This window comes from Kryptolebias marmoratus, linkage group LG22, assembly GCF_001649575.2.
Source record: "Kryptolebias marmoratus isolate JLee-2015 linkage group LG22, ASM164957v2, whole genome shotgun sequence".
NCBI lineage: Eukaryota > Metazoa > Chordata > Actinopteri > Cyprinodontiformes > Rivulidae > Kryptolebias > Kryptolebias marmoratus.
Window position 1 is genome coordinate 17,388,479 of NC_051451.1, and position 16,107 is coordinate 17,404,585.

General features: G+C 37.2%; 1 protein-coding gene across 1 annotated transcript; it reads right to left on the reverse strand.

Annotated features, from left to right (window-relative positions):
• Positions 1 to 10,902: 10,902 nt before the first annotated feature.
• LOC108243850 (G-protein coupled receptor 26) lies at positions 10,903 to 15,424 on the reverse strand. Its single transcript, XM_017429558.3, has 3 exons — positions 13,741 to 15,424; positions 13,228 to 13,341; positions 10,903 to 12,677 (listed from the first exon to the last, which is right to left on the reverse strand). The coding sequence occupies exons 1-3, from the start codon at positions 14,409 to 14,411 to the stop codon at positions 12,401 to 12,403; spliced, it is 1,062 nt and encodes a 353-aa protein (XP_017285047.1). The 5' UTR covers positions 14,412 to 15,424; the 3' UTR covers positions 10,903 to 12,400.
• Between the last annotated feature and the right edge of the window lie 683 nt (positions 15,425 to 16,107).

The window sequence follows — 16,107 nt, forward strand, 5'->3', positions numbered from 1 at the left end:
AAAGCAAGAGACCAGTGGAGGTCCGTGAAAGGCAGTCGCATTGTTTGTGCTCTTTTTCTACACCGTCACTGGTTGTCATGAATAACAACAACATTTTGAGCCACATCGCTGAAAATCACTGATTACCATATTCATGTGATGCTGGTGTAGTAATCCTGTGCAGGATTTTCAATGATTAAAAAAAACTGCAACACACTCTTTTTTTTTTAAAAAGAAGTCTCGTCTTTATCAAAGATTTAAGACACGGATGTTATGTGTCTGAAGTTTCACTAGAAGGGATGATGTTAGTGTGAATGCTTCCTTTTTTCCCCCCTTTTTACACACATTTCCAGCTCATTCACACTTGTCATTCCCACTTTCTTCACAGCAGTTTGATGTTCAGTGCCTTGCTTAAGGCTGTGTTTACTTATATCTATCAAACAGACAAGAACCACTGCCTCTTTGTTGCAACCAATGTTTTAATCTGACTTATCTTATTATAAAATCATAAAAATCATAACAGTCCTGCTCATTGCTAGTAGGAATTCTGCACACTTTTAAGTAAAAGCAGGTGTGGTAAACAAAATGACTTAATTTGTGTCTTGATGCTGCCTTTTAACCACTGACAGCCAAACCAAACACACAGAATATGAAATGAGTTTTCTAAACGTTGATAATGGTTTAAAAATGCGTTGAGAACGTTTAATTTTCTAGCCTGTGTTGATTCACAAACTTGATCTCGCTTGTAAAATCCTCTCTGCTTGTTTAACACTTCCACACAGCTCATCTGCAAAGGCCTGGAGTAAATTAACAAGCTTGGGGAGAGAGAGAAAAAAAAAGGTAATTGAACTTTGAAGCATTCTCAGTTCACTGATTAGCGAATCAAATAAAACGGCGACGGATAAAAAATCATTAGTCCAGACTGAAGCTCAAAGCTGTGAAAAGAGACAGGAGTATATTGGATGTAAGAGGGAACAAAAAAAAGGAACATCCAAATGATATTTTTAGAACAAAAACAACTCATGTAATGCTGCTTCTTATCTGTGCTCTGAATATAATCATTTCTTTGTAATAAGTGAAATGTTAAAGGGTTTTTGAACTTCATTAGAGGATAAATAGTCTGATCCATTAAACCCTTTTTATTGCTTAATGGCAAAAGGTGATAAGTGATAATGTCTGTCTGTCTGTACTGTCAGCAAAATATCATATGAATCACTGAATGGATTTTAATGAAAGCCTCAAAAAGTAATCCTTTTACATCTACAGCTGATTAACTTTTAGACTCAACCCAATTTAAGATGGACGCCACAGCCAACTTACCTTGGAAAACACAAAAATGACTATAACCCAACCAATTTTTCAGATAAGCTAAAAGTTGGCGTGGTAGCACCTGAGCTTGTCTCCAACACATACTTTGTCCACAACATGTTGCACAATATATTTCCTTAAAACTTTAGCATTAACTGTTGAAGTCATCCCTGTTTATCTTTAAGCATTGATAGTCATTCACAACACACACTAAAAGCACTAATAGATCATGCAAGATCACAATATCTTGTGACCTTGCATGAGCCTCCATAATTTTTTTTTTTAGTCCAAAAGTTGGATTGCTAAACCTTTATTGTTGATTTAGAATTTGTTGGATCTGAGTTACAGTTTGGAAAAAAATAAGAAAAAAATGACAAATTCTTTTTTAATTGCTCCTAAAGTCATATCTTAAACCTCAAGTGACTACAGTCTCTTTCATATTTACAACTGAAACTATAATCCCTCCTATACATTTCTCAAAAATCTTTTTGACTAGATAGGTAGTAGTCAGTTTAGTAGATATCTTTGTCATGGTGAAAACATCTGGAATAATCGGTTTTATTCAATTCAAACTACAACTTCGCCTTAAAAGTGAGCCTTCCACCTTTAATTCTCCAAACACACACTGACAAAAAAAATGGTGAAGATCATCGATGTAGAATGAATAACATGTAGAGAAACTGAATTTTGCCTATCAGATATAGTTTGGAAACAGAGAAATGAAATTCTTGGCATCTTAAATAGACAAAACTTTAACTTAGACTCTGCAGGTAAAGTTGCGCCATTTTTTTAATTTTGTGCTTTTTTGTGTATGCATTGGTTTTGAATTTAAGTTTGTGCTAGAAGTAACTGGATCAAACTGGAATGTCATGAATAAGAATGAATTTATTTAATTTGAACTGGATTGCAAAAAGTCCCGAGATGAGCTTTGCTTCATTTTGCCCTTTAGAAATAAATGTCCATCCATCCATCCATTCTCTTCCGCTTATCCGGGGTCGGGTCGCGGGGGCAGCAGCCTAAGCAGGGAGACCCAGACTTCCCTCTCCCCAGCCACTAGAAATAAATGTAACTGGGTTAAACTGATTTTAAGTTTCATTAAAATGAAGTGATTCCCTCAGCACTCGACACTGACGCTGTTGATGATGGCAGTCTGAAAATAAGTCCCAGCAGGTACTTTGAGACAAAATTCATTAATCTTCTTTAAAACTTGCCTTTAATTTTGTTGTGACATCAGCATCGGTCCTGAACACAGGACATTGCAGACATCTGCTGCTATGACTAATTCAGCCCAATTAATCCAATTACGTGACAGTTCCTCCTCAGACTGATTAGACTGAAAATCTGACAGGATGGTGAATCACTCTCATAACTCTAATGCTGAGATTCAAGTGGTCTTTCTTTGAATAGGTCTGTTTTTCTGTCTTGCTGAGACAAGATGTTCTCTGTGATTTAACTTATTGTTACAAGGGTTTGCACTTCATTTTTAACATGCAAGATGTTCCGGGAGAAGCAGGTTTTAAAGCGAACATTCTCTTTGATTCATAAAAATGGAAAAGGCTCCTGCTTTTCCACACCTGTAATGTTAAAATGGATAAGCTTATGGCCTGATGAATTATGTTATCTAGCATTGCTAGACTGAAACAAAATTGTCTCATTGCAGAAAATGAGAAACAAATGGGAACAAACTAACTGTCTTTGCAGCAGATTATGATTAACAATATGTCTAAAAATACAATTTAAAGCTTTATTTTGCAAATTGCAAGCAGACCCAAACCATGGCAGAAAAAAAAAATGACCCCCTCTGCGTAACAAAGACAGAAGTCAAGGATTCAGATTTTCAGTAGTAATTTTAAACTGCCTGAGTTTAAATAGATAGTATCTGTTTTCCCAGAAAGATCCTTCTGCAGCTCCAACATTTGGCCACGCTGAGCAGCTGAATTGTACATTTAAAGAGTCTGTAAGGGAACAACAGAGATAAGTCTGTGTATACTAAAGGGTCCGAGCAGAAGTAATCAGTCATGGTTGAACTGTGCTATGACTTCAATTTCTGTGAGAGGGAATACATCCCGTTATCTCATTGGATTGCACAATAGAGCAGCCCTCTGCCATATGGTTTTTTTTTCTTCCTAGTCAAATGGGAAATGCAACATTATTGTGAATTATTTGCCCTGTCAGTTTTACAGAACTAATGCTCATGCTGCACTGCCTGAAAGATAGTGTGGACAGAACACTCCATGTTTAAATTTAATGTTACAACAAACAATTAAAGTTATACATATTTTTATATATAGTGTATAGTACATTAATTAAAAAAATGTTTTAAGGCTTGTTTTACAAAGCTTCATGTACTAGGCCACCTAAAATATGCATTTATTTAAATAAATAAATAAATAACTCTTGTTTTTTTCTTAATTGCATACAGTATTTGAAACATAAAATACTCTCTCTCTCTCTCTGTATATATATATATATATATATATATATATATATATATATATATATATTAAAAAACTCATATCCTGTTGAGATGCGTCTTGTTTTGATAGTCTCTTTCCACTGTTCTAATAGTTGCCATAATTTACAAGTCACAATAAAGACAAACTGGTTCAGATGCATCCAAACTATAACACCACTACCACCATATTTTATTGTCAGGATGGAGTTCTTAGCACTGGAATGCATTTTCTTTTCTTAAAACAAATGCTACACTTTAAAATCTGGTCTTGTCTCACCAATCAATTTTTTTTTTTTATGTTTTTATTTTCCCCTTTTATTTTCATCTAGAATACAATGCTCTGTAAATATATTTTCCATGGCCTGCATATGCTTAGTCTTTTTTAATATCACATCACTGTGGATCCTCTGCTACACACACACACACAAAGAAAAAACACACACACACGTGATTATTTTTTTCTCGACTTGTGAGAAGTGTGGTCAGTGAACCACTGCAAATCTGCAAATGGTTAAGGAGCAGTCATACTGCAGGCAATGGCGTTCTATCACACTGATGTCAGCTAATCATCTCTTTCCATTCCATCTCCCCTCTTCACATTTCTACACATACATGTGCACACATTTACACGTACAAGCTGATGGAAGTCTCCTGCTGATGTGATAATGCTTAATTGAATGAAAGTATGTGTGAGAAACTGTTTTGCACCTGATCGAAACAGATATTCAAAAATAGCAAATGCAGTTAGTACAGTACAGATGAACGCACCTTTACCTTTTATGTTCATGCAGTGAATACCTGGGCAGAGTTACTGTCAAGCTGACTGGCTGATGAATAATCTTAGAGCTGTCAATTATGGAGTGACATTATCAGCTTCTCCTCTGGAGTCATACTGCAGATACAAAAGAACAGTCTCCATTTTTAAATTTTCTTCTGGTTATCTGTAGTTGGGTTGCAGAGGCAACAGGACCAGGAGGGAAATCCAGACTTCCCATTCCCCAGGGCCAAGGGGAGAGAGATAGAACAACCTGCTTTTCTTAATTTTGTGGCAATGCAAAGACAGCAAAAAACAAATAAACAAACAAATAAAACATACCAAATAGCACATTTCCAGGAATTTAAGGACCATTGCATTTCTCATGAGATCATTTTCTATTTTTCACGTGAAGACTGTTGCTTTTACACTGAATAAATCACAATAAGGTCTTCAGTTCTAGGTCCTGGTCATTCCTGGTGAGTGTTTTTACTTGGCAGTAATTCTCCTTTTCACAGCTTCCATGTTCATTTGACCCCTGTGAGAGAGGCTTATTCATGTGTAACCACAATTCTCCAAAAAGTGGACCCCATTGTGTTCACACCTTTTCACTGCCGAGGTTTTTTCCTAATGAAATGACTTGATGGATTTTCCTTAAGCCATGGCTTCTTAGCTCACAGAAACAATAATTGCATATAGACTGGTTTTGTTCTCTGTCCCTCTAAAAGATTCCCAGTCCCACCTACCGGGCTTTTTTTCCTCTCCCTTCTGATGGCAGTGTCCTTACAATTCTCATTGCGTATAAAGGCTGGAAATAGCCATATATGGTCAGACAGCCCGAGTCACATCCTGTTGCATGTGAATGTCACTCTCTCCTTCAATATGTGTGGATATTTCCTTTTTTCCTCTCAGGGCATGAAGTGCTGCCTGTGAATAAGAAACTACAACCATATGTGCTTTATTATCTTCTGCCTCAACCTTACGTGAGCATAAATGACCTTAAATAAGATATATTTTCCTCTTGTCAGTTTGGAAGTGGCTGTCTTTGGTCTCAGTTATTGTTTGAGGGAATTTTTATTGGTAGCTCAAAGTCAGGTGGAGGCATTTCTGGCTCATTGTTATCACACACACCCTTTGCTGCTGTTGAGAAAAAATAGATTTTGTCAGATTTATTTCATAGCATCAGCTCAGAGCCTGAGAATTATCTGAGGGATTTATAGCAAAACAACCAAATGCATGAATACTGGGCTGTGTTTGTTATATGGATATGTGACTGCTTTCCTGGCATAATCAGATCATTCAAATTCCACTTTGGAACTGATCACCTCTGAGATTGCATGTGACAAATGAAACAACGTTCTTCTGAAATCTGACAAATGTCCCACCAAACAAATTAATGTAACTTTGTAATTGACATATGACTGAGTGCTGAGAGTCTGCATGCAGAGCAGCATGAGTGCAGGAGGCAGAACCCTGAATATGTGCTTTGTTTAGTTGGCAGGACCAGCAAACATGGACAGCATGCAAACTGAAAGACATAAAGGACAGTAAAGATCCCAAGATCTCACACAGAGAGTCAGTTCAGATGAAACATAAAACACCTGAAATAATGCAGCTGTGCTATAAATAATGTGATGTAGTATTTCACAATAGTTCAAAAAGCAAAGCAGAGCTTAGTTACACAATTTCAATAAAGAAAATGCTAAATATAATGCAGTAGATTTGAGTGTTTTATTTGATGATATGCATTTTAGATGACTTACATTTTTTTTAAAAACTAAATTTTATCAACAAAAAACATCATAGCTGCTTTGGGTCTGGATCTGAACCTAGGTCTGCCATTTTGGGACCTTTTAACATTGACTCTCATAAAAAGTTTTGAGGTGATTCCTTATTCATAGATGCCACATCTTTGTCCAACTCAGTCACAAAACATTTTATTGTTTTAATTTTCTCTGGTTGTGCTAAGTATCCATATGTTTATGTAAATTAATTTGGGGTTCATTTTATAAGCATGTTTATTTGTTCAGAAAATAACCCCACAAATGATCTGCATGAACATATGGATATTTAAAATAATTAGAGCAATTTAAAACAATAAAATCTTTTGTGACTGAGTGACAGCCACACTGAGTAAGCTAAATGAACATTCCTTGAAGGAATTGTATCGAACTGAACGGCAAAACAATCAAATAAAGATCTGTTAGCTCTTGGATTATGTGTTGAGGATAATTCTCAGCTACTACCATACTTTTCAAACACAATTTTAGCTCACTAGTTGTAAAATTGTCGTTTTCTTTTCCAAGGTGGACTAAGTGTGGTGATCATCTTGAATTGAGTTGACCTCCAAAAAGTTAACTAGTTGTAGATGCACGTCCAATCACTACTTTCTAAAGGTTTCAGTCTGTCAAGTGGCTCATGAGTTATTTTGCTAACAGTGAGAAACACACACAAGAATTAACATTTTTAGCTGTCGTTCACGGTTGGGCATTAGACAATTTACAAACCAGCTACTACTCATTTGAGTACATAAGTAGCTCCATAAGCCTTCAGTTTTTCCACCCCTGGTCAGTCTCTTGGCTCCGCCCCTGTTTTAAAAAAAAAATCCCATATATACCAAAACTTTCTCCAATTATCCTGTTTCCTGATCATTAGGCAGGTGGTTAAAAATGAGTCACGCTGAAAACCGGAGCCACACACATCATCCTCTCATTAACTGGCAGCAGCAAAGCTCTCGGAGCAGCTGGTTCAGTGAAAGTCACCAAAGCAGTTTTCTATTTTCACACTACATCTGTCCAAAGTGCCCTTACCTGATAACACTGAATGCATGTAAACATGTTTCAAAAAGCTCAAATTTACTCATAGCAAATCCCCAAACTAATATATGCAGATAATAAGTCTTAGTAATCATGATTTGTTTTATGTTTGTTATTTTTTAATTGAATGAAACATGCAGATGTTTTTAACTTCTGACCTTTTTTTATTTTAGATGTGGAACAATTTACGGAGGATTTTTAGCCAATAATGATAAAAAAATATCTAAAAATAATGACATACCATCTAAAATAATGACTTAGGTTCTTATAGTCAGAAAAACAAAACTGTGTCTGAAAATAACATTAGGTGAAAATGATGCCATTTAGTCTGAAAATAATGAGACATACATATAGTATACAAACTTAGTTCGTGCGGAAAAGCAAGAGATACAAGTGGGCTAGACAATGCAAAGGCTTTTGGAATGCAAAAGAAGTTTTATATGAAAGTTCTGCAATTTTAAAAGTTTAAAATGACACCAACATTTTCAGATCCTAACGCAGTATATTGAGAAACAGTTTCATTGTTCAGCGTCTTGTTTTATTTTGACATTTTCCCATTATGTAGTGAAATTGTGTCAGTATGTTAATAGTATTTCATGTCATTTTAAGATTACTAACTCTTCAACATAACTTTCTACTTTTTCCCCTATCATATGTACAGAAATAGGCTCTGAATCCCAGCCTTTGAATTGAAATTGTAATTAAGTCTGGCATGCCTCCCCTGCTGTCGTTATCCCAGTGTTTATTTATTTTTTTAGGTTTATTTTTTCCTGTTTATTGATGTAATTTTTTTCAATAGTGACACAAGAACTGAATGTACAGGATTACTATTGCTGCTACTACAGCTGCTGAAAAGGTGGGTCTCAAAGCCAAAAAATCATCCAATAAAATTCCACAAAGACCAAACCTAATTAAGTTTATGAATAGGTTCACTGCTTTAAATCCAGAGTAACGTGGTGCTAATTCTACGTGCAACAAAAACCCTGACTGGACGATGTACGAAGCAGAGAAACATCCAGTCAGTAATTAAACTGATCATCAGACAAGTATTAAATATAATCTTGCTATTATTTTAATTAAAACAAATCAGTATAAGTGTTTCTTTGGCTGCAGTTTGAGACAGATAAAGTCTTTTTGGACCATTGATTTATTAAATTTTGTGTCATTTTTTTCCCCCTAACAAGTTCAGGAAACTTTAGCATTTGCTGAAGTAGACTGATACAGACACATGCGCACCCTCCTGCATCCACCCCCACCCCCTGCACCCTCCCTCCCTCCCCTCACACACGCATACTAAGTGTTTACAAGCTGAACAGATGGCTGTAGAAAAGCGCACTTGAAATGATATCAGTGTAATATTTGCTTGACATTTTTGCAGAAGACGTGGACATGTGGTACAGGCTTTGTCCTTATGGTGGGTTACATAGCAGAACAACAAACTATTTCCTCCTCTCCTATTTTAACATTTGCATGGCAAGTAACTTCCAACTGGTCTAAAGATTTCAATCACAGCTATTTAACCAAAGTCTGTGAATAAAATGGTAAATGGACTGTACTTATATGGTGCCTTTCCAGCCAACTGGGCCACTCAAAGCACTTCACAACACAATCTGTCCCCTCCTTTCCCCATCCACACACATTCATAAAGCACTCCACTACATCTGTACAAAACTAATCTGAATAAATCATTCTATAGAGACAAATCAGCGCTTAAGATCACAGTCATACACCAACAGGGCACCCATGTGCGGCAATTAGGGGGTCAGTGTCTTGCCCAGGGACACTTCGACATGTGGCATACAAATGAAATCAAACATCCAACTAGCTCATTGAAGGACAACTGTTCTAACCCCAAATCCACAGCTGACCCCAATAAAAGCAGCGAATTAGAGAACGAGGGTATCTTTCCCTGGCAATAATACTTTCAAACGTTGCTGCAAAGTCCTTTGGGACAAGAAAAAAAATCCCCAGCAAAAATGCTGCATTCCTGTACAGAAATAGGCACTTTTTTTGTAAGTTCTGTGAGCATTGCAGCCTGTTTACTTCAGGGCATGGGGAGAACTATGACATCTGAATTCAACATTCCCATGGCTGGGATTGCATGACACTGGTTGGTTCAGTCAGTTCATTTAAAAAAATTAAAATATTAAAAGAAACATAAAACACGAAATTTAACAATAATAAATGGAAAGGCATTCGACTTAGACAAACAGACGTTATTTTATGATTCAGTGATTTGTGATGTTTAAACATTTACTCTGGTGTAGCACATGATATGTGTGTCAGTGATTGATGAGCAAACCCGTAGGGGCGCAGAGTGAAACATGCTGTTTGCTCTTTTCTCGGAAGAAATAAATTCAAAAGATCAGTCTGTTGAGTTTTCTCTCTGAGGATCACTCATACATGTTCACTTTAGTGTTGCTGCCACTGATTAAAAGAAGTTGCTGCACATGGTTGACTCCAATTACGCTGAGATTTGACAGCCAATTTATTTTTACTACACTCATTTAATATCAAGGATGGATCTCATGGGTTTTTGCTTGAAAAACGCACAATAAAAACCTTACAGTGTTTGTTTAAAATATCAAACCAGGATGTTTTTTTTAATGTCTAATACATATAATCAAAGGATTTACTCAGACCTTCACTCAGCTCTGTTGTTAATGCAACAATAAAACAACATTTATCATATTTTTCTATATTTTACATAATAAATTATAGCTTTAAATAACACCAAGGAGGCAGTAGCTGATTTTTGACAGTGTGACTGTTCACTTTGTAGTTTAGAAAACCTGATGAAGCTTCCCTGTAAGAAATGGCTATATTTCTGAATTCAAAGCTGACAGTGAACCTGTGATGTAATGTTTTTTTTTAAGTAAGTAGCATCAGGGTTACACAAAGTCATCCACTGCTCTCATCATTGTTTCCTTTCTCCATTGATTTCTTGTGCTTCCTACGCACCGTGGCTAAATCACAGGGTCTGTGCACAGCGCTTAATGTGTGTCAGGTTTGTGTCTGGCTCTCACCCACTCGCTGAGCCTCTGGAGATGTGGTACAGGGCTGGCGATCCTTTCAAACTTTCCAAACACTTTCTGCTAATTGCTCTTGGTTGGTTGATGTGCTCTATAGTGAAACACTTAAGCCCTTACCCTCTTTTGTTATTAATGAAAATTACTGGAGGCAGCTGTGACTCCCGACAAGTCATAATTGTTTTATAGTTTGATTTAATTTTGTTCAAGTTGATTATAAAATAGATGGATGGTACTTATAACCAGAATAGTATTCCCAAAGCTGCCTGAGCTAATAGCCACCTTTGTCTGTTTTTCTTTTCTTCTTTAATTCTTATCCCACTCCTCCTTGCTGTTCCGCAATTAAAAAAGCTCTCTAACTTTGAGCCCCACTGCTTTAAAAAAGGTCTTTGTTCTGCTGCTACACGAACAAAAAAGAAAAAAAATCAGTGTGGAAGAGAAAGGTTTTAGCAGACTTGTGTGTTAGGTTTTGTTACATCCTGAAAGTGATCAAAAGATAACTTTTAATCTGTAAGAAAGAACATAGAGAGGTTTAAAATAGTTAAAATGCACAGCATTTATTGCATTATCATCACATTTAGCAAAAAAACAGACGCAGTTAAACAAAAATAAATAGATTTTCTGCCTTTTACAGGCTTTATACAGTCACAGTTAATTAAAAATACAACATGCTGATAACCCAGTGTCATCAAAAGAAAGGATTGTTACGATGCAAATGCTGAAATTTTCATCACACAGCACTGAATGTTACCACATTCAAGTCATATTTCACTGCTTTTGTTTTTCATCTGTAACAATAAACAATAAGGCAGCTTTACAAAATTAAAGTTACTTTAATAACAAACTGCTTTTATCATAACACTTAACCATGGCACAAAAAAATGCTGAGAAATTACTTTATGAAATGTTTCCTCTGTTGTACTTTGAATAAATCAGATATCAAAATTTAAAAGGCACTTTCTAACTCACACCTTACAGTTACGATATACAAACATAAAAAAACAAAAAACAACTCCTCACTTTAGTGCACAATACTGCCATTGTACTGACAAACTGATGGTCAGTTTTAAACCATTCAATGAACAAAATATCCAGCTTGATGATTATTACTGAGGTCTGATGTTATGCTTGAGTTTTCATTAAGAAAATACAGCCATTCAGTTAAGCTACAATGCAACACATAATACACCTAAATGGCTCATAAATGCCTTTTACAGTCTGTCTGCAAATATCAACCAGTTGGATGTAGGAAAATATTTTGCATCAAAGTTCTTTCAGAATACTGAATATTATTTGATGATTGTGCCATGCACCTTTAATGACATTGTCGATATCTGAGTCAAGTGTTGATTTATTTGTTGCAACATCCATGTGTATCAAAATTCCCAGAATGCTACAAAACAATGTTGAACTCAGCGCCTTTATAATCTCTGTACAACTTACAAAAGTGGCAGAAAAACACTTAACAATTCAATAAATCAATTCCGCCGACTATTAAGCAATTAAAAATAAAAGCATGGATTAAAGCGCTGGGTGCCATGCTCCTTTGTTGCCATGATGACGGGAAACATGGTTCATTTTACCACAGTCGTGCTGCTAAAAATAGCGTACTAATAAATGCTCCCATGCATTCAGGAGCATTCACAAAGTTTGCAGTGTCTGCTCAAGGAGATGATTTTTGCCTTTTTTAATGAAAAGTTTTTATTTGTGACCTATTTTAAAAAAAAAAAACAATGCTGTTGGCAAGAACAAATGAGCATTCAGCTGAGTGTGTCAAAAAGGCTGGAAAAGTCAGACAACATGATGAGAAAGAGAAAAAAAATGCTCTATTGTTAGTTTTCACCTCATTGTGGGTGTTTTAAAAATACAAAAATAGATGCAAAATCTCATCAACCTTTTTCTTCCAGTAAGAAACTGAGTGACAATCTTGTGTGCTGTAATATTACACAATCAGGGAGAGGCCAATCTGCAGTCTTAAGCCAATTTTCACATGCGTAAAGCCTAAAGTAAGGTATCCCGGATATCGAACAGTCTTAAATATCTCTGGATGTGACTGCCTTCATGGGTTGAGTGGTTTGTTAAGTGATGATTGAGTGTTGCTTGTTGAGTTGTAGTTGTTTGTGTTCCTCCCTGTTTTGCTTTCTATCCTGAGGGAAGAGGAGTTAAGCGGACTCCTCTTGAGGGCTTTATTGACCAGAGAGCTGCAGGTCTTCCTGTACTGGTGACGCAGCAGCGAGTAGACAAACGGGTCGCTCGCTGCCTTGCTGTAGGCCAAACATTTGGACAGGATGCCCCAGTGAGGGCTTATAGACCCTGGGGAGAAGATCTCCACAATTCTACACCAAATAAAGCAGAAACAGGAAAAGAAAAGTCACACACAATCTGAAGGGGAAAAAAAAAAACATCAGTTCTTAGATCAGTGTAACTGGAGTGGAAGACATCTAAAGCATGTGATGAGCTTCCCTCGGTGCTGTAAAACTGCAGAAACACAGAAACGTCACTTCTCTCTGCAAAAAATATTATCACTGTGGGGAAATAAACTGCTGCGTGTCAGTGTTTTGATACTGGGCTTCTCGTTAAAAGAAATATTCTCATTCATATTTGTTGTTTTCAGTCAAAGAATAGGAATGACAAATATAACCAGAGCTTAGCTTTGTTTTGAATCCATCACAGCCTTTGACAGTTTGAAAATGAATCAGTGAAAATGTTTAAACAGTTTCAAGAGGTCACTGAAAATTAAACAATTCTGAGTATTACCACATCAGCAGCTGCAGGTAAAATAAAATTGTTACAGGTAATAAACTCTTTGCGTGTGATAGACACCTCAAAAACATATTTTCACACACACCCACATTGGAACATGCATCTTTATAGATCTCAGCTCACCTTGTAATGACATAAGGCGTAAAGCAAACCACGAATGTGCCAATGAATGTGCTGATCTTCCTGGTGGCTCTCTGCCTCCTTTGCTTCTGCTCCTCCAGGCATTTCTGGCGAACACTGCCAAAGCACACAGGTAAGCATTTATCCTCAGACCAGGGGCATGATCAGAGGCATGCAGGCAAGATGGATGGACTCAATTAGAACATGAACATGTGGGATGGCCATGAAGAAGACACCCATGTGCTCAGTCATCTCTTATAATAAAATTTCTTATTTAAACCATACTAAAACATATAAAGACTATGACTTTGTTATTGTTTGAAATGTAGTTTTCTCTAAACAAAGAGGCACAGGTTTTGTGCTTCAATCTTTTTAAGCACACAAGTTTTCACCAGAAGATAAAATGCTCTTAGTAATTCTTAAAAATGGGCAGGATAAACAGACAGAAAAAAATGTGAAAAAGACAATGAGATAAATAAATTAGATCGATGCGTCTATGATAGTTACAGTATTTACCCGGGGTGAATATCCACCAGCAGCACCAACGTCTGCATAGTGATCACATCGATGCGTTTACAGTGAAACCTCGCAACTTTCAGCACTTTCAGGTAGGTTACACACATCACAATCAGCGTGAGGAGGAATGTGAGAGTGTGCAGAGCCGCGGTGAAAACCATGAACTGCGTCCCAGATCCCTTCGCCCGGGCATTGCAGAGGGTACACGACGCGTAAAGCTGGTTGTAGCCGACCCAGGAGCGGCAGGTGGCCACCAAGGCGAAGCAAAGTGAGTGTATCCAAGTGTATCCCAGAGCCAGCACTGCGTCCCTGTGCCGTATTCTTGAGTGGTAGCTGAGCGGGAACACCACCGCCACCCATCTATCTATGCTGAGAGCTGCCATGCTGAGCATGGAGTTTGTGGTGAGAAAAGTGTCGAGGAACCCCACGACCTGGCAAATGCCGCTCCCCCCGGGGTACCCCGTGGTGATGAGCCCGACCAGAGTTAGCGGCATGTTGGACACGCTCAGCAACAGGTTGCAAAACGTCAGGTTGAGGATGAAAAGCCCAGGTACCTGCTTGCGGATCTCTGGGTTGTACAGAAAGCAGATCAGCACCACTACGTTGGACAGCAGCGACACGACAATAATCCCCAAAATCAGCGCAGAAGCAGCGATGTCCGCTGCGTCCATGGTGCTTAAATATCCAGACTTGCGCAGAGAGGATCCGCGGTCATGTTGCAAACTATCCTCATGAGTTAGAGTCACGACGGTCTGGAGTCCAAATCATGCTTCCTCCTTTCCAGAAATCAAAAGTCCTCAACAACAGAAACGGCGTTAATAACCTGATCGCTGCGATTTAGCCGACAGCTCATCTTTTCGGGAATTTGGAAGTCCTTTTCCCAGGAATGGGGTCAGAGCGGAAGGGTTGTTTCCTTGAGGCGCTGCGGTAGTTTCCTCTCTGAACATGACACTGGTATCACATCTCATCAGCTCCTTGCAGCGCAATTGCGCACCGCCATGGGCAGATTTGCAAAGGACGACAAAAGCATTTGCTACTTATAAGCTTTTAGTGTTGGCTGTAGCCACTTAAGTGTTTCCTGTTAAAGTCTTCAACATGCTTGTACACTTCTGTCAAAAATAACCTTTTAATGTAAAAATAGAATCACGACGCACAATGACGTAACCGGTGGACAGACTGATGTCATAACCCCCTCGCTGAACTGCGGTGAGAACATACGCATATTAAAATTTAGAAAAGTCAAACTTAATTAATTATTTACTTTTTATTTTTACCAAGTCAGGCTGAATCAAATCTGTGTCACTTCTGTTTATTAAAGAAGGGGAAGAAGAAAAAAAACAAAAAAAAAAACTCAGCTCATTTCTTAGGCATAACACTGGGAACAAAACTTTCAATAGGTCTTAAATTTTACAATAATCCAGTAAAGGTTAGCACGGATTACCTATTTAGTTTGGTGGTATCCTTGCTGCAGGTGTTCAACAGGATGCATTCAGTCTCCAGCTCTGAAATGGAAGTCACACTGTAAAATTCAGTGTTTTCATTGGCCCTAAATGCACTAATCCTTCTGAAAGTGCTCTTGTGTGTCTTACATGTTGTATGTGCATTTTTGGAGTAAAGCTAAAAAAAATTACAAAACCTCTGAAATGTCTGAAGCATATTTTTATAAATGAAACTCTTCAGTATATCGCCCAAAATGAGTTTATGTTTGATGTGTTAAATAAACTATTAAGATGTTAAGATATAAATTGTGCATAACTTTGTGTTTCAACTTACTTTAAAGATTCTTGACTTTGTGAAAAAAATGCTCAAGCTGATTAAAACAATCTGTTTAGTGTGAAGCAACACAAATCCGCTGATAATCATATGCCTTTGTGAAGTCTGTTGACTGTGGATTTAAGGATCTCTAGTGCAAACAAAACTAAATTTACACCACGAACGTGCTTGATGATTCTTTTAAATACAGAAAGAGACATATGTGACTATGCATAAGTTTTATTTTCACCCATTCTCTGACTATTGAGTGGGCTCATTAACCACTGTCACAGAACATCATACATGTAAGGTCTTTGAACATTTCAATTAATGTGTTCAGTGAGACTTTTGAAGTATGGGCGAAAGTTAAAACTACTGATTTGCAAAAATTATTTTAACTCCTGTAATTCCACATCCAAAATTCAAAGCCTCAGTGTGATGAATGGCTTTTAATTGAGGGAGATTTCACCCAACGTCCTGCTTCATGATTCAAGAAACTGTTCTATTTGCTACAACAGTGGTCACATGTTCAGCTGTCCAACCTTCCCATTATTTATAAGTAATGAAAAATTACCAATAGAAGCTGGAAGGACTTTTAATTAATACCACAAAGAA